The 19,091-nt window shown below is 35.9% G+C and overlaps 1 protein-coding gene across 7 annotated transcripts in view; it reads right to left on the bottom strand.

Annotated features, from left to right (window-relative positions):
- PHF14 (PHD finger protein 14) overlaps positions 1 to 19,091 on the bottom strand; it is a 196,711-nt gene that overhangs the window by 36,239 nt on the left and 141,381 nt on the right. The window contains exon 18 of one of the 7 annotated variants that reach the window (XM_040260577.1): positions 5,106 to 5,144. The exons of the other annotated variants lie outside the window; for them this stretch is intronic. Coding sequence (XP_040116511.1) covers positions 5,124 to 5,144 — 21 coding nt within the window. The 3' untranslated portion in view covers positions 5,106 to 5,123. Of the gene's footprint in view, positions 1 to 5,105; positions 5,145 to 19,091 lie in introns of those variants that run through there. 7 annotated transcript variants of the gene reach the window in all.

Genomic DNA, 19,091 nt, shown 5'->3' with positions numbered 1-19,091 from the left:
TACTAGAACATAACTTTTTAAGGGCCACATTTATGTCTGATTATTTTAGTAAGTCTCAAGTACCTAGGAGAACATGTGGCATACCTTCTGAATATTATACAGATTTTTATTCAACAAAATGAGGTTCCTATTGCAGACTTATTGGTAGGTCCATCAAGACAAAGAATGTATCTATATAAATAAAAGAGTTACTGTTTCTTATCAAATGTTACACTTATCAAATATTTATACAAAATATTGAAATGGACATTTTCTTTCAGATTGTCTTTAAAATCTCAGAGGACTCTGGTGTTCTTCATTCTGGAAGAGACAGTTTCTTTTTAACTAAAAACTGTTATCTTTATTTCAAGGCAATTTACCATAATCAATAGGCACTTTAAAATGTTAGCAGAAATGTTGACTGACCTAGACAGAAACAATTCTAAGAAAGGACAGTATTTCAAACTTGCTGAAGAGACATTCTCTTACATCTCTTATTCTAGGTCTTTTCTGCAATATTTGGGTCATCATTGGAAGAAATTTATGTTTCAGACATCCATTTACTGCTCAAAAAATAGCCTTGGGCATCTAAGGCAAAACCTAGAATCTGTACCACTTTTGTTGCCACTCAGTAAAATGAAAGTTTAAAAAATAATTTCAATAACAACAAACAGGAAACAAGCTAGCAGTGAAGCACTACCAGGAGTGCTTTTAAATCTATCTTTGAAAAAAATCATGTGTAACATTTAGGTTCCTGTCTTGAAAAAAATGTGAAAAAAAAATATTCTCTAAGAGTTTGCAATGTAGCTGGTAAGGAGAGCTAAGACACAAAAAGATGAGTAACAATACAAAGAAACACCTACCAAATGTCAAATGAACAGTCTAGCAAAATGCAAAAGAATTTTAGTTTAGTCCTAAAGACTACTTGGAAAATTAGGATTTAGCTGAATATTTCACTAAACAAACAAACAAACAAACATGCCACTCTGATGATCTTTGTAAAAGGGAGAGGGAAGGGTGTGGGGAGTGGGGAGAGAGACAGTGAGACGGGAAAAGATACATCTAGAATATTAGCATGAGGCCAGATTATAGACAGCCTTCAAAGTCCAGGATAAAACTCTGATGTCTGTCAGTTTTCACTGTCCACTATAGAGTAGAGGACAGTGAAGAGCTTCTTGGAGTTTTGTAAGCTGGAAGGATAGGTGAAAAGTGATCTTTCAAAAACCTGATTGGAAAAACCTTGTAGGGGGACTTGATGAAAACTTAGATTTTGAAGAGAAAGATTTTTGGAATAAAGAACAAAAGTAAGTGACATTTGTTTTTTTCTTCTGAAAAGAAAAGAAATAAGAGATTGAGGTATTTTGAAAGTAACAAAAGTTGAAGCAGAAAAAGTAACAAAAGACTTTTTAAGGTTGGGATGTGATAAGGTTATGGCCCCTTTTTTCCTCAGTAAAGTAAGAGAGTTATCTAGAAAAAAACGAGGGTGCTGTAAATAAAACTGAGACTTGACAAATGTGGCAAATATCGGAAATAACTGCAAAAAGAAATCCGATAAGGAACTCACAAAAAACAGCAATGAGGCTTGGTTTAACTTAGGAACCATAAAATTTGTAGTGAACCTAAGTCTACAAATTCCTCCAGTTATTTTTAGGCAGAAGAGAGAAGGAAAAAAAAGAAGCCAACACATTTAAGATGAAACAATACAGTAAATGCAGAGAAAGTTAATGAATTGTAACAGAGGACTCTAATGTTTTTTAAAAGTATCTATTAAAATGCCAAATCATACCTTGAAAAAGGAGAGGTAGATAAAATCAGAAAGAAGATGATGTTCTGGGGGTCTTGAGAAGAAACTGGCAGAAAGTAAAGAAGTGGACAAATTAAGAAAAAAGAATGATGGTTTTGAGTCCTGATGATTTGAGAATGATTTGACCTTCTCATACAAAAGGACTAAATAAAGGGTAGGTGACATTTTATCTCTTGGTCTCTCATAAGAAGTCTAAAATTTCATTTTTTAAAACTATTCACTGACAATATACTTTCGAAAGTATTGTCTTCAAAGACTCACACATAAAAAGATTCATCAAAGGAGAAGCTTGAAGAATGAGGAAAATGAGATTGGAGAGTAAGGATTTCTTTAAAAGATGTACTCTATAGGAAGTCCCTATATGAGACAGTCTTTCTGAAAAGTATTCAGACTGTTTGTTCCTTAGGAGTTCCAAGGACACTGAGATTGGTGGGAGATGCTTTTGAAGTGTATTCAAAGGACCTGTCCCCTCAGAGTTTTGAGGGACACTCAGATGAGGTGGTGATGCGTCTTTCCAGTTGTAAAGGCAGAGCAGCAAAGATGCAGTGCTGCAGGGGTAATGACTGCTCTTAGCTTACGGGACAAATGAGAAAGACCCACGAAAGAGAGCAAGACTCTGTTGTTTAGAAAGGGATCTAGCCAAAGAGGAATGGCCTAGTGGGAGTGAGCCTGCCAATCAGGGAGCAGCCAAAAGACTAAAGACTTAAAGACTTCAGAAAATGAGTTCTACGTAACCCACTGAAGAACACCTCTCTCACTTCAAGGAAACAGCAGTAGGGAAGTCCTAAACAGTGAGGAACCACTAAAACTTTACTAAAGGAAGGAGGCACAGGAATCAAAATTCAGGATGCGCCCTTTTCAAACTGTAGACTTCCCAGTTTGAAGCAGACCTGGAGCTGGTGAGAGGAGAAACTCTGAACTAGTTGAGGGTCTGAAACCTTCATATTGAACTGGACTAGATTTTCTATATTAAAAAAGAGAACTTTTATTAATAATACCTCAGAAGACTGGAAAAGCCACAAGTCACCCCAAAAAAGAAAATTTATCAGAGCTTGTTTAAAGGTACTGGAATGAAAAAAAATAAGTTGCTTTCTATGAGCATCTTGTTGAATTCAGGGACAAAATTTATTTCAGTTCAGTTCAGTTGCTCAGTCGTGTCCCGACTCTTTGCGACCCCATGAATCACAGCACGCCAGGCCTCCCTGTCCATCACCAACTCCCGGAGCTCACTCAGACTCACATCCATCGAGTCGGTGATGCCATCTAGCCATCTCATCCTCTGTCATCCCCTTCTCCTCCTGCCCCCAATCCCTCCCAGCATCAGAGTCTTCTCCAATGAGTCAACTCTTCGCATGAGGTGGCCTTACAGCATCAGTCCTTTCAAAGAAATCCCAGGGTTGATTTCCTTCAGAATGGACTGGTTGGATCTCCTTGCAGTCCAAGGGACTCTCAAGAATCTTCTCCAACACCACAGTTCAAAAGCATCAATGCTTCGGCACTCAGCTTTCTTCACAGTCCAACTCTCACATCCATACATGACCACTGGAAAAACCATAGCCTTGACTAGACGGACCTTTGTTGGCAAAGTAATGTCTCTGCTTTTGAATATGCTATCTAGGTTGGTCATAACTTTTCTTCCAAGGAGTAAGCATCTTTTAATTTCATGGCTGCAGTCACCATCTGCAGTGAGTTTGGAGCCCCCCAAAATAAAGTCTGACACTGTTTCCACTGTTTCCCCATCTATTTCCCATGAAGTAATGGGACCGGACGCCACAATCCTCGTCTTCTGAATGTTGAGCTTTAAGCCAACTTTTTCACTCTCCTCTTTCACTTTCATCAAGAGGCTTTTTAGTTCCTCTTCACTTTCTGCCATAAGGGTGGTATCATCTGCATATCTGAGGTTACTGATATTTCTCCTGGCAATCTTGATTCCAGCTTGTGCTTCTTCCTAGTGCTTCTCATGACATACTCTGCATATAAGTTAAATAAGCGGAGTGACAACATACAGCCTTGATGTACTCCTTTTCCTATTTGGAACCAGTCTGTTGTTCCATGTCCAGTTCTAACTGTTGCTTGGATTGGACTAAACAGGAAAATCAGCCTTTTAAAAATAGTAGTCTGGATAGTCCTTCACACATTTAAGATAGAGAACAGATATGACCATTTCTATTGTCTCCTTTTATATTCTTTATTTAATGTTGTTTAAAGGTGTCTGTTTCAGACTGCAGGATTTCCATGCCACAACCCCTCAAATTGCCATGGCGCGTTATTAAAAAAAAAAAAAAAGCAACTAACTCTATTTGGCCTTATTAGGGAGGTTCCCGCTGAGTTTTCCAGATTTGCTGGCATATTGAGTGCAGCACTTTCACAGCAAAATCTTTAGGTTTTGAAATAGTTAAACTGGAATTCTACCACTTCCAGTAGTTTTGTTCATAGTGATGCTTTCTAAGGCCCACTTGATTTCACATTCCAGGGTGTCTGGCTCTGGGGGAGTGATCACACCATCGTGGTTATCTGGGTCATGAAGATCTTTTCTGTGTAGTTCTTCTGTGTATTCTTGCGACCTCCTCTTAATATCTTCTGCTTCTGTTAGGTTCATACCATTTCTGTTCTTTATTGTGCCCATCTTTGCATGAAAAGATCCCTTGGTATCTCTATTTTTCTTGAAGAGATCTCTAGTCTTTCCCATTTTATTGTTTTCCTCTATTTCCTTGCATTGATCACTGAGGAAGTCTTTCTTATCTCTCCTTGCTATTCTTTGTAACTCTGCATTCAAACTGGTATATCTTTCCGTTTCTCTCTTCTTTTCTCAGCTATTTTTAAGGCCTCCTAAGACAGCCATTTTGCCTTTTTGCATTTCTTTTTCTTGGGGCTGGTCTTGATCACTGCCTCTTGTACAATGTCACGAACCTCCGCCCATAGTTCTTCAGGCACTCTATCAGGTCTAATCCCATGAATCTATTTGTCACTTGAACTGTATAATCATAAAGGATTTGATTTAGGTCATACCTGAATGGTCTAGTGGTTTTCCCTACTTTCTTCAATTTCAGTTTGAATTTGGCAATAAGGAGTTCATTATCTAAGCCACAGTCAGCTCCCAGTCTTGTTTTTGCTGACTGTATAGAGCTTCACCATCTTTGGCTCCAAAGAAAACAATCAATCTGATTTCGGTGTTGACCATCTGGCGATGTCCATGTGTCAAGTCTTCTCTTGTGTTGTTGGAAGAGGGTGTTTGTTATGGCCAGTGCGTTCTCTTGGCAAAACTCTGTTAGCCTTTGCCCTGCTTCATTTTGTACCCCAAGGCCTAATTTGCCTGTTACTCCAGTTATCTCTTGACTTCCTATTTTTGCATTCCAGTCCCCTATAATGAAAAGGACATCTTTTTAGGGTGTTTGTTCTAGAAGGTCTTCTAGGACTTCATAGAATCATTCAACTTCAGCTTCTTCAGCATTACTGGTTGGAGCATTAACTTGGATTACTGTGATATTGAAAGGTTTGCCTTGGAAACGAACAGAGAAAAACTCAGCAGTGGCCACAGGACTGGAAAAGGTCAGTTTTCATTCCAAACCCAAAGAAAGGCAATGCCAAAGAATGTTCAAATTACCACACAATAGCACTCATATCACATACTAGCAAGGTAATGCTCAAAATTCATCAATTCAGTATGTGAACAGTGAACTTCCAGATGTTCAAGTTGGATTTAGGAAAGGCAGAGGAACCAGAGATCAAACTGCCAAAATGCGCTAGATCATCAAAAAGCAAGAGAGTTCCAGAAAAACATCTATTTCTGTTTTATTGACTATACCAAAGCCTTTGACTGTGTGGATCACAACAAACTGTGGAAAATTCTGAAAGAGATGGGAATAGCAGATGACCTGTCTCCTGAGAAACTTGTATGCAGGTCAAGAAGTGACAGTTAGAACTGGACATGGAACAATAGACTGGCTCCAAATTGGAAAAGGAGTAGGTCAAAACTGTATATTGTCACCCTGCTTATTTAACTATATGCAGAGTACATCATGAGAAATGCTGGGCTGGATGAACCACAAGCTGGAATCAAGATTGTTGGGAGAAATATCAATAATCTCAGATATGCAGATGACACCACACTTATGGCAGAAAGTGAAGAACTAAAGAGCCTCTTGATGAAAGTGAAAGAGGAGAGTGAAAAAGTTGGTTTAAAACTCAACATTCAGGAAACTAAGATCATGGCATCCGGTTCCATCACTTCATGGGAAATAGATGGGGAAACAATGGAAACAGTGAGAGACTTTATTTTGGGGGGCTCCAAAATCACTGCAGATGGTGATTGCAGCCATGAAATTAAGAGACGCCTGCTCATTAGGAGAAAAGCTATGATCAACCTGGACAGCATATTAAAAAGCAGAGATGTTACTTTGCTGACAGAGCTCCATCTAGTCAAAGCTATTGTTTTTCCAGTAGTCATGTACAGATGTGAGAATTGGACTATAAAGAAAGCTAAGCACTGAAGAACTGATGCTTTTGAGCTGTGGTATTGGAGAAGACTCTTGAGAATCCCTTGGATTACAAGGAGATCAAACCAGTCAATCCTAAAGGAAGTCCTGAATATTCATTGGAAGGATGCTGAAGCTAAAGCACCAATACTCTGGCCACCTGATGTGAAGAACAGGCTCATTGGAAAAGACCCTGATGCTGGGAAAGATTGAAGGCAGGAGGAGAAGGGGACTACAGAGGATGAGATGGTGGGATGGCATCACTGATTGTATGGACGTGAGCTTGAGCAAGCCCCGGGAGTTGGTGATGGACAGGGAAGCCTGGCGTACTGCAGTCCTTAGGGTTTGCAATAGCTGGACACAACTGAGCGACTAAACTGACTGAGGGAGCTTTCTATCTTAGGGAAGCTTTTTACTGATGAAAGAACATAATACAGTTGATAAATATATAGAATGTCATGTTTCCAAATGCTGCTCTCACTACGTCTGGGAAAAACAAGAAGAGGTGAAAGACTATGAAAAAAGAGAAAACTGGAGGATTTGGGAACCGCAGTCATGAATAAACAAAGTTTATCTCATAGCAAAAATTACATCATGAGTAGCAGAACTCAAAAGAAGCAGTCAAAGAGAAAAGGAGAATAAGATTATACTTTATATAATATTTATGGTGTAAACAGGGTAAAGCTTCCACGTCGTCACTAAATGTCACAAGGAAAGGGTTGGAAGATGTCTAAATTATATATCACTTTGTCTTCTTTAAAAGAGAAAAGAAAACTTTCTAAAAATATCCACTTCACTCATAATCCTAAAATGGCATGAAGTGGAGATAAACTGACTAATGGTAAGTAAACTAATGACTGGATCCTGGAATAAAGTTTGAATTGAGTTATTTAAGTAACAATTTTTTTCTTGACACTGTTGCATTAAAATAAGAAAATAATACTGAAACATCTCACCTTCATGATTTGCTTTAGACTATATTATATATATTACTATATATCCTCTTATAATCTATGTATCTTATTGGCTTCCCTGGTGGGTCATATGATAAAGTATCTGCCTGCAACACAGGAAACTCAGGTTCAATCCCTGGGTTGGGAAAACCCTCTGGAGAAGGAAATGGCAACCCACTCCAGTATTCTTGCCTGGAGAATTCCATGGACAGAGGACCCTGGCACGCTACACAGTCCATAGGGTCACAAAGAGTCAGACACCACTGAGCAACTAATCTACACACACGCACATCATATATATCTATGCTTTGGAAACCAGATCACAAATATCTGCTAATCTATATTTTAAAAACAGAATTTTAGAATACTATTTTTGTCTTTAGAAGTTGAAAAAATAGTTGAGTCCCTCAGGAACACAAAAGTGAACTGAAAGAAATGCTCTGATGCATTTTGAACTTTTCAAAGTGATTCTTAAAATTTTTTAACCTCTATAGGCATACCTTAAAGAGTTTTCAAACCAGCGAAGCAGATAATCATTTGTAGCCATTATCGAAGGTACATTTAACAAAAAACCAACTTAACTTCAATGACAATATAACACTGCAACATAAACCTTTAAGAAACCTTCAGAGAAAACATTAAAAAAGATTGCATCTTAGGTGACCAGAGTTTAAATTTAGCATATGAATATGGTCCAAAGTAAAAAAGAACAATTTACTAAAGTTAGCTAAAATAACCTATAGAAGTCTGAAATCACAAAAGAATGTAGATGGCTGAGCTAGATCACAGGTCAAGATACAGTGGAATAAAAAGCCTCATAGATGGATCTTTATCTGTCAAGAAGAAATGAAACATTTTCAAACATTTTATAGATGAGGTAACAATTTCATACTCTTTGGTTAAAGAACAACAAAAAATTAACAAAAGAACTAACCCATATGAGTTTAAACTGCATAATAAATAGTTTTGATCCACCGACAAACAAGATATTTGTTTCTGAATAAGATCTTTTACTGTAAAATTACGCTAACATTGAAAAAATATACAAAATCTTCCAGTTTATACATAAAGTGGCTGAATGGTGCAAATCCAAATATTCTTAAACTATCTTTGCAAAAAGATTGTATGTGGTTGGTTTCAGTTTCTCTTTACAGTACAGACTTTCAGACTTTTACAACTCATGACAAACATTAGGCAGTAATATTTGACTCAGCTAAAACACAATGCTTAGTGCCTAATAATTTTTTTTTTCACTTTTAGATCCCTTCCCTCACTTCCCTCCAATTAATAGATTAGATTCTGCCAGGACCACATAAATCATCTATGTTGTCAAGTGGATGCTCCCTAAACATAGGCATTTACTTCACTGAATTTTATAAAGAAATGCCCTTGAAGAATTATAGTCCATCTTTTAATACCTTATAGGGGAAACATCCTTAATTGATTTATTTAATAATTATCTTTAGTCTCCTATTCATTAAAAAGATCAGAATAGATCCCATTTAACAAACACTTTTCCTTTTCCTATTACTAGCAGTGTTTATTTGTAAAAGAAAAATTAACTGAGTTTCTATATGATGAAAATCTAAAGTGGCTTCAGGACAAAATCTAATTTGAGAACCTCTTGCAACAAGGAATAGAGAATCAAATTTCTAAAACAAGGCTTTGAATCAGGCAGATCTGGGTTTGAATCACTGTTATACCACATATTTGCTGTGTAAAACTTAACTTTTTTGAACCTCATCTTTTTTAATCTAAAAGGGGATTAAAAAAAAAGGGGATGAAAAATAGTAGCTACCATAAAACCAGTAATATATCATATAGTGAGGATTAAATGAGATTATACATTTTAAGTGCTTACATAATGCTAGGCACATAGAGGTACTCAACGCATGTTAATTACTAATATTATTACTAGTAAGGTGTTCTTTTTTATTTTTAAAATGTTCCTTTTTTTTGACCCAGAAACTACACCGAGAGTATCTGAGCAAAAAAATATTGTACAGTACTTTAAAAATCTCATTAGAAAAGAGTATTTAACACTATGGGAAATTGTCATATAACGCAGTTACATGAAGCAAAAAGTATATAATAGAATGTATAGTGTAACTGTAATTTTTAGGGAGTAGGTTGAGATAGAATATACCACAGAGACATGAACAGAAATGGAATTACATTTAGGTACTATAAATTACAGGTAATTTTTAATATTTTTCTTTGTTTTTAAAATTTTCCAAATATTCTATAATAACCATGTATTACATCTCTAAAAAAATTTTTAAAACACACATAAAATATGTAATTCTTTTTTCTGACTTCAAATTTCTCCAGAAAAGTAGAGTCAGGGAATAGAAAAGAGAAAAAAAGAGTAAGAAGCATGAATTTTTTTAAAGCAAGATTTATATAAAGGATATTAATTTTATTACACTAAAAACTTGTTATTTTGAATTACTACTCTCTAGCTTTAAAGTTCGGAGAAGGCAATGGCAACCCACTCCCGTACTCTTGCCTGGAAAATCCCATGGACGGGGAGCCTGGTGGGCTGCAGTCCACGGGGTCGCTAAGAGTCGGACACGACTGAACGACTGCCCTTTCCCTTTCTACTTTCATGCACTGGAGAAGGAAATGGCAACCCACTCCAGTGTTCTTGCCTAGAGAATCCAAGGGACGGAGGAGCTTGGTGGGCTGCCGTCTATGGGGTCGCACAGAGTCGGACACTACTGACGTGACTTAGCAGTAGCAGCTTTAAAATTAAACAAAACTCAAATAGAGCCTGACACCTCAATTATATTTAATCATATCTTCACACTAATATTTCACCTGGAGATCAAGTTGTTGTGTATTCTCCTAGTTAAGCATATTCTATTCAAGCTTTATAGTAAATGGAGACTATAAGATAACGGAAATGGCCAAATAACACTTATTTTTTGTAAATGTAATGTAAATTTATCATTACATTATGTCTTAATTATTAGATTGAAAGATAATATTTTAAAAGATAGAAACTTTCTCTCTCTTGATTAACATTAACTCAGAGAAAGTAAGTAGATGAATCATTAATCTTAAGTCCCAGGTATTCCTATAGCAAAACTGGTATGGTAGTGACCCTTAGATATGGATGCTGTCACCTGCAGAGTGAGAAAAGACAGTGAGAACAGGCAAAAGAAGCTTATCAAAAGGCAAAAAAAAAAAAAAAAATTCTGATAAAAGGGAGAGAAAACCAGAAGAAAACAGGTTGACTGAAGGCAAAGATGTGTGTGCTTAGTTGCTCAGTCATGTTGGACTTTGCGACCCCATGGACTGTAGCCCACCAGGTTCTCTAAGGCAAGAATACTGGAGTGGGTTTGTCATGCCTTCTTCCAGGGGATCTTCCCAACCCAGGGCTCCCACATTGCAGGTGGATTCTTTACCGTCTGAGCTACCAGGGAAACCTGAAGGCAAGGAAGGAGTTTGTAAAAAAGAAGTACAACAGTATCAACAGCTATATAAAAGTAGAAAAAAATATGAAGGTCAGTAACAGAAGATTGATGGGGACAAAGAGAATCTATAGTTCAGAGAATATCCTTGAGATACTGCTGGACAATTCCAGAATGAGGAAAGAAGGGAATATTAGCAAACCAGAGATACTACAGTATTGAACCTGACTCAGCCTACCTTGAACCTACTTGTCGGGTTGAAAGAAAGTCCCATTAGAGAAGAATAAAGACTGAGAATGAATGATATTCTGTAGGTACAATAAGTGAGTACTTCAGAGACAAAACTGTGTGTAAGGAATTTAAAAGAAATTAGGGTCAAAGAAGGTTCTTTGACCCGGGGTTCTTAAACATTAGTAAGTATAATTATCACCTGTGGTGCTTATAATAATGCTGATTACTGGGCGTCATTCCAGGAATATTGATTTAGCAGATCTGCATGGGCCCTCCACACTGCCTATTTAATAGTACTTTGAAAGTGAAAGTGAAAGTCACTCAGTCGTGTCTGACTCTTTGTGACCCCATGCAGTCCAGAGAATTCTTCAGGCCAGAAGACTGGAGTAGGTAGCCTGTTCCCTTCTTCAGGGGATCTTCCCAACCCAGGGATCCAACCCAGATCTCCCACATTGCAGGCGGATCCTTTATCAGCTGAGTCACAAGAGAAGCCCAAGAATACTGGAGTGGGTAGCCTCTCTCTTCTCCAGCAGATTTTCCTGACCCAGGAATCAAACCAGGGTCTCCTGCATTGCAGGCAGATTCTTTACCAACTGAGCTATCAGGGAAGCCCTAATAGGGCTTTAGATGAGTGTCTGTAGGCTATACTTTGAAGAGAAATCACTGAACTCTGGGCTAGGTAGATTGACAAGTGATGGAAATCTCAAATTATAATATCAAAATCAGAAGTTCAAGAATTTTTTTTTAAGAATAGCATATTTGATATTCCCAGAAGAGATATTCTACTTTTAAAGTTACATGAAGATAAACAAATATAGAAATTTATATACTATTAAGGATGTATATTATTAATGGTTTCTTCCACTGAGAATCAGGGGAGCAGGTGGCAGAGAGAGAAAGGTATGAGGTGTCAAGACAGGGTTCTTAGGAATTTACATGTATAAATCACTGCACTTTAACTTAAACATATAAAGCATGTATTAAATTCTACCTTTTTGAGAGACAGGCATTAGTAGCTTCTGAGAAAGAGTACAAATTTACTTATTTACTTCATGGAAAGCTTTCTTTTGGCACAAATGTTTGTGAGACATATTGAAGGCACATAATCATTTTATGGAATTCTAAATATATTTACAGTTGCCCTAAAAGTTAATAACCTTAATTTCCAGGTACCACAAGGAATGTAAAAATGCTGGCCCAGAACTCCCCACATTTCCATCCTTAAAGGTATTCCAACACTTATATGAAAAAAGGGTATGTTGCTGATATATGCCTGTCCCTGATGCTTCAGATGGTAAAGAATTTCCCTGCAATTTGAGAGATCCAGGTTTGATCCCTGGGTCAGGAAGATCCGGTGGAGAAGGAAATGGCAACCCACTCCCGTATTCTTGACCGGATAATCCCATGGACAGAGGAGCCTGGTGAGCCACAGGCCATAGGATTGCAAAGAGTCAGACATGACTGAGCGACTAACATTTTCACTTTCTTTATTTCTCTAAAAGCTATTTGTTAAGTCTGATGAGTCTTTTACACCTTGATAAAGTAAATTCATAAGTTATCTTACAACTATCTTCAGTAGTTTGCTACTTTTAAATTTTATTTACTTTTTACTTTCATCTCAGTTTCAAGTTTATAGGTTTCATGACCTTGACATGGAAATAATATTCCTCCAGTCTATGGGAAATTTCTTTGATATTTCTTCACCTATTAACAAAACATGTCTTTGGTTAAAAACACTTTTCCCTAAAAGGGAACTCTTGCCTGTATCAGTTATGTCTTAGACATGACCTTACTCTATTTAGTGTAGAACTCTGAGAAAAGAAATTTTTTTTACTTGGAATGTGTAAAGATAAAATACAAAACACAGCAAACTGCTCTTCAGATTACTTAAAAAAAAAACATTTTACATTTGAAAACTCAGAACATTATCACTGATTTTGAACCTTTCTCTCCACAGCTCAAATGACTGCTTATTTTTAAGAATGAGAAGATGTGTTATTTACTGACCACATACACCTTGATAAAGTAAATTTTAAATACTGCCATTAAACTTTTCACAAATGAGCAATCTGAAACTCACATTAAGTGAAGCAACATGCTGAAGGTCACAAACATTGTAAATAGTTATTAATAATCCAACCAATCCATTCTGAAGGAGATCAGCCCTGGGATTTCTTTGGAAGGAATGATGCTAAAGCTGAAACTCCAGTACTTTGGCCACCTCATGCAAAGAGTTGACTCATTGGAAAAGACTCTGATGCTGGGAGGGACTGGGGGCAGGAGGAGAAGGGGATGACAGAGGATGAGATGGCTGGATGGCATCACTGCCTCGATGGACATTGAGTCTGAGTAAACTCTGGGAGTTGGTGAAGGGAGGCCTGGCATGCTGCGATTCATGGGGTCGCAAACAGTCGGACATGACTGAGCGACTGAACTGAACTTTTTATTGATCATTATTGCTGGCTCAAAAAGCAGTTTACTTGATTGTCCTAGACATACTTATGAACCCTTTCTTCAGGTAATATTTTTACCATGTAACAATTTTCAGCAAAACAGACTGTTCATGCCCTGGTGGCTCAGATGGTAAAGAATTTGCCAGTAATGCAGGAGACCCGGGTTTGATCCCTGGATCTGGAAGATCCCCTGGAGAAGGGATTGGCTACCCATTCCAGTATTCTTGCCTGGAAAATTCCATGGAGAGAGGAATCTGACAGGCTAAGGTTCACGGCGTAGTAAATAGTCGGAGATGACTGACTGAACAACTTTCACTTTCACTTTTACCAACTATAGTTAGAATTGTTAATGGTTATTACTTTTTATCAAAATCACAAAACACTGCTATTAGTCTCAAAGTACTTGATAAAAATATTATCTGGAGCACTCTATTATAAATTAAGACTTAAAAGACATTTATACAATTATGCCTGCCAACCAGCAACTGCCTGAATTTAGCTTAGGTTAAGGTACAAGATCTACTGTAAGTGTGTGGAAATCTAGCAAAGAGGAAACCTGAAGTTTAAATTATTTAACTCTAGCTATCATGAAGGATAACCACACCAGTTTTAATTCTCAGACTTTTAGTAAGTCTACAAACTACCAGATTTGTTCTATAGGATTCTAATTTAGGATACTACGTAAACAACTTTTCTCTAGACTTTACATAAGTGTATCAGTAAAAAGGAAAATCAAAACTCAGGAAAGTTTGATAAAACATATTGTTATAACCACTAACATCATACAAGTTCTAGAGAAGAAGAATTCAGAAGACGAATACTGAATTAAGATGGTTAAGTGGTATAAGTTTTACCCGAAAATGACTTCTCTGTCAACCATGCTAAATTTAGAAACTTAAAAATCTAACCTAATGCCAAATAAAATCCTAGAGGTCAAATGAATAGCAAAAATATTAAAAAGTCCTCTTTTATGGGTCAGTTATACAATTCAAATTTAAAACAACTTTAAAGGATAACTCATTTTAATTTTATATTTTTCATAAATCTTCATAATACATAAAGCTCAGACATTCAATTTCCAATATCACCAGGTTCAATTAAATGTGCTTGTTTAATGTATTGTGGCAAGATACTCCTTGGAGAGATTGTTCTGTGCAGTTCTTAAAGAATCAAAATTCTCAATGACTATTTTATTTGCTAATAAATATTCAATATGTCATTTTGACACAAGAATTTCAGTTATAGAATTCTACCTGCTCAATGCAAAAAAAAAAAAAAAAAAAAAAAAAAAAAAAAAAAAAATGAAACAAAAATTGAAAAAAGCATACTTCCCTACTCACGGATTTCTAACACAAATGATTAACAAAAAGTACCGCACTTGCCTGAGCTAGTGTGTCATGAATTTGTAGTTCCAGAAAATCTTCCATATGGATTTAGATGAGATTTTCATGCATATGAATTCAACTTATTACCACTAAAGAGAGTACTAGAAAGATGAAAGAAGAGTGAAGCAAATGGAAGTCTTAAGCTAAGACAGCTCATTTTGTAGTATCTGTCATGTATACATTTGGCTTTTCACAAAACACAGCATGAACAGGGATGAAAAGCTAGAATCATAACTGGCACAGTCACTGTAAAATATATGATGTGTATTTAAATCCTTAGTGGCACTTGTGAATATATATCATTTCCATAAATATTCTTTCAAAAGGATTTTATTCATGTTCATTTAACCATATCAAAATATCCTCATTTGGGGCGTTTTAGTACAAAGCAGTTGTTGAGATCTATATCAAGTATACCCTAAAAAAGAAAGACTAGTGAATTGTGCCCTATATTAACGTGGAATAAGAGGGAGAGGGCTCAAATAAATACAATTAGAAATGAAAAAGAAGTTACAATGGACACCCATAAGCAACTATATGCTAATAAAATGGACAACCTAGCAGAAATGGACAAATTCTCATAAAGGTACAATCTCCTAAGACTAAACCAGGAAGAAATAGAAAACAAAAATATGAACAGGCCCATCATAAATACTGATATTGAAATTGCCATTAAAAAACTCCCAACAAAGTCATAGACCCGATGGCTTCACGGATGAATTCTATCAAACATTTCAAGAAGAATTAACCTATCCTTCTGAAACTCTTTCAGAAAATTGCAGAGGAAGGAACACTCCCAAACTCATTCTAGGAGGCCATCATTACCCTGCTACCAAAATTGGACACAGATATCACAAAAAAATAAAATTACAGACCAATATCACTGATGAACATAGATGTAAAACTCCTCAACAAAATACTAGCAAACCAAATGCAACAATACATTAAAAGGATCATACACCACACACCATGATCAAGTAGGATTTATCCCGAGGATGCAAGGATTTTTCAATATCTGCAAATCAATCCATGTGAATACCACATCAACAAATTTAAGAATAAAAGCAATAACAGTAAAGAAAAGGAGCAAAGAAAAACTGGAGATATATTTAAGGAAACACCTATCCAAGATTCTGTGACTAGCAAATGTACAAGCTAGTCCTTGTACAAGCAAGTGACTGACTGTCTATCTGGGACAGGATGAAGAAAACCTGAAGATGAATCCAGGTATTTGGCTAGGGAAAATGGATGAATGTAAGGATGGAAGAAAAAACAAAAGATGGGTGAGATAGAGGAGTAAGAACAAAATGCATTGATTTTCCAGGCATACATCATTCAATGGCAACAGTATTTTCACAACATAGCAAAGCACAAGGGGGAAAACCTAATGCTGGTGATCGGTAGGAATGAACTAGCCCCACTGAATACAAACACATCACATTGTCTTGGATAGCTACTGCCTTAGTTAAGTATCTTTGAAGCATAGTCTGTAGAAGAAAATGTTTTGTGCATGTGTTTGTATGTATGCGTATAGATTTGTCTCTCTATGTGTGTTACATGTAACATTTATATCTGAGCTCATGTAGCTGGTCATTTTTCATGAAACCTAGTGATTACCTATGGGCTTCCCTGGTGGCACAGACAGTAAGGAATCTGCCTGCAATGAGGGAAACCCAGGTTTGATCCCTGGGTCGGGAAGATCCCTTGGAGAAGGAAATGGCACCCTACTCCAGTATTCTTGCCTGGAGAATCCCATGGACAGAGGAGCCTGGCAGGTTATAGTCCATGGGGTCGCAAAGAGTCGGACACGACTGAAGCCACTTAGTGGCAACAGTAACCTAGATATGAAGGATTGTTAAGGCAGAGACAGTCTTATACTTTGTGGGTTTGGATAGAATAAAAGTAATTTTATATACAAATATTGAATCATTATGTTGTGTATCTGAAACTAACATAATGTAAGTCAATTATACCTCAGTTAAAAAGTCTGTTAGGTAAATTGTTATTAAATCAATATCATTAATTATATATTATTATTAATTTAATATACTTAGGTATATTTTATCTTTCATGAGCTAGAACTTTATATCATGGATTGAGATATGTTGAATCTTGTTAGACTTTTGTGTTCACAAAATTTCATTTCTGTGAAAGTGAAATTAAAAGCAATAGGCAGGATTAGTGACAGAAGATTTTTGCTCTCACAAAGCTTATGGAAAAAGAAAACCCATTACTTCAAAGACAAAGTCATATATAAATACATTACGCTGCTCAGAGTATGAATGGCAGTATTTTAGAGCTTCCACTAGTACGCAAAATTTAGAGACAATGTTTTAACAGTTAAATAATGTTTAAAGTGCAATGCATTTTCAAGCACATTTTCAACTACACACCCATACCTTATACAATTTATTACACTGGAGTCAAATGTTTACAATAAAGTTAAGACTTCTTGGATTAATAATCCTGACTATCATATATACGTATTTATGGCTATTAACAATTTTATATTCACTTGCCCCCACCTAAATTTATTGCAACTGATTCCTTTCTCCTGGCAATAACTATTTCTACCTTAGCTTTTAATATCATTATAATATATGAACATGGCAAATATACCTAGTATTACCTAAAAAATATCATTCCACCAAAGCCAACAGAGGAGAATAAAGGACAAGCAAAACGTATTAACTTTTATTCTGGATTTCTTTTAGGCTCCCAAATGATACTAATTTCTTGACAGATGTTAATATACTGCTTTCTTAATTTGAGCGTTTCTGCAGCAATTTACTGAATTGTAAACCTGACATTATCAATGTTTTCTTCTTGGAACCCAATAATAGTCAACACCTTACAAGAGAAAATGTAAACAGAAATTTACTACCTGCTGGTCAGGAATGAAAGTTTTCAAAGTGAGCAAAACAGAGTTGATTTAACACAAGTATCCAAAGGAATGAATTAAGCTTCCCTGGAGGTACTAGTGGTAAAGAACCCTCCTGCCAGTGCAGGAGACCTGAGAGATGCTGGTTCCATCCCTGGGTTGGGTAGATCCCCTGGAGAAGGGTATGGCAACCCACTCCAGTATTCTTGGTAGGAGAATTCCATGGACAGAGGCTAAAGTCCATGAGATTCCAATAGAGTTGGACACGACTGAGCAACTAACGTTAACACAACTTTCAGCTTAACTGTTACATTGCTTAATTTTTCATACGAAAAAAGTATATAATATTCATCTTGATATGATAAAAATATAAATCCATTTCACTGCTGTAATTCTTACAGTAAACTGCTGTGACATTCAGCAGTGAGATACCATATTTAGATGAAAGTTTGAAAATGCTGGCTGTTTACATCTGGTATTCATTCAATCACAGGTCAGAGTACAGCAAGTACAATGCAACTTTTCTAACAATGTATCTTACTAATAGATTTCCATTCAGAGTTCAAAGATCTTATTCTCTCAAACAGAGGGAAAAACAAAATATGGGAACAACTCAATGGCTACTGGCACGCACCTACTGCATTTACAAAATATTCATTTTATATATTCCTAACATATGTGAAATACATCCCCTTGCATTTTCAATGTTCATTAATGAAGTTACTATATAACTTAACAAAGGCACTCTGGATTTAATACAATGCCACATAACTAGGGTAGTAGAAAACATTTTTGAAAGAATGTATAGAAAAAGATTTATTCATAAAATGCAATAAATGTTTTTTCAAAAATTGCTTTCCTAATTGCTTTCTGAGGGTAGAAGAAAATCCCAAACAAAAAACACACTTAGAAAAATTACATCACAAAGAGTCCCAGTCCCATAAGATGATTATTTAAAATCTACAGTACACTATTATTTTTTCATTTAAATATAATTTCTAGAAAGCATTTTTAAATTATATAATAAAATATTTTGATATTAAATATGCTCTATCTTAAATATGGGTCTTAATAGCTGGAAAATTGTTCTTGATATCATATAGTTTAAAATCTTGAGTAAAAAAGCTTGATTATTAAATAAAATGCATAATATTCTATTTTAATAATCATTATATAAAATATATAAAATTTTAATAAATTTCATTGGGAAAAAAATAGTTTTTTTCCCTATAGCCAAATGCTTTTCTGTAATTTTTAATACAAAATCTTTTACAGATGGTATCTGTGGTAAGCTTGAGTAAATCATTTTAACTGATAAAATGAGTATTTTTGATTCCATAATCAGACAGTAATTCAGTGTCAATTTTAATTCACCCTAAGAAAAACAAATGCACTGAAGTGGCATTTAGGAAAGATGGCTTGAAGTTCATATTACAATAGACAGTCAGCTTTTGCTGTCTATTTAAAAGAAGAATAATTTGTTTAACCTAATTGTATTATCTTAGTTCAAATAT

Source organism: Oryx dammah, unplaced genomic scaffold, assembly GCF_014754425.2.
Source record: "Oryx dammah isolate SB20612 unplaced genomic scaffold, SCBI_Odam_1.1 HiC_scaffold_18, whole genome shotgun sequence".
NCBI classification, from domain to species: Eukaryota; Metazoa; Chordata; class Mammalia; order Artiodactyla; family Bovidae; genus Oryx; species Oryx dammah.
Note: the sequence above shows the minus strand (reverse complement) of the source record. Positions and strands in the feature narration are given on the sequence as shown.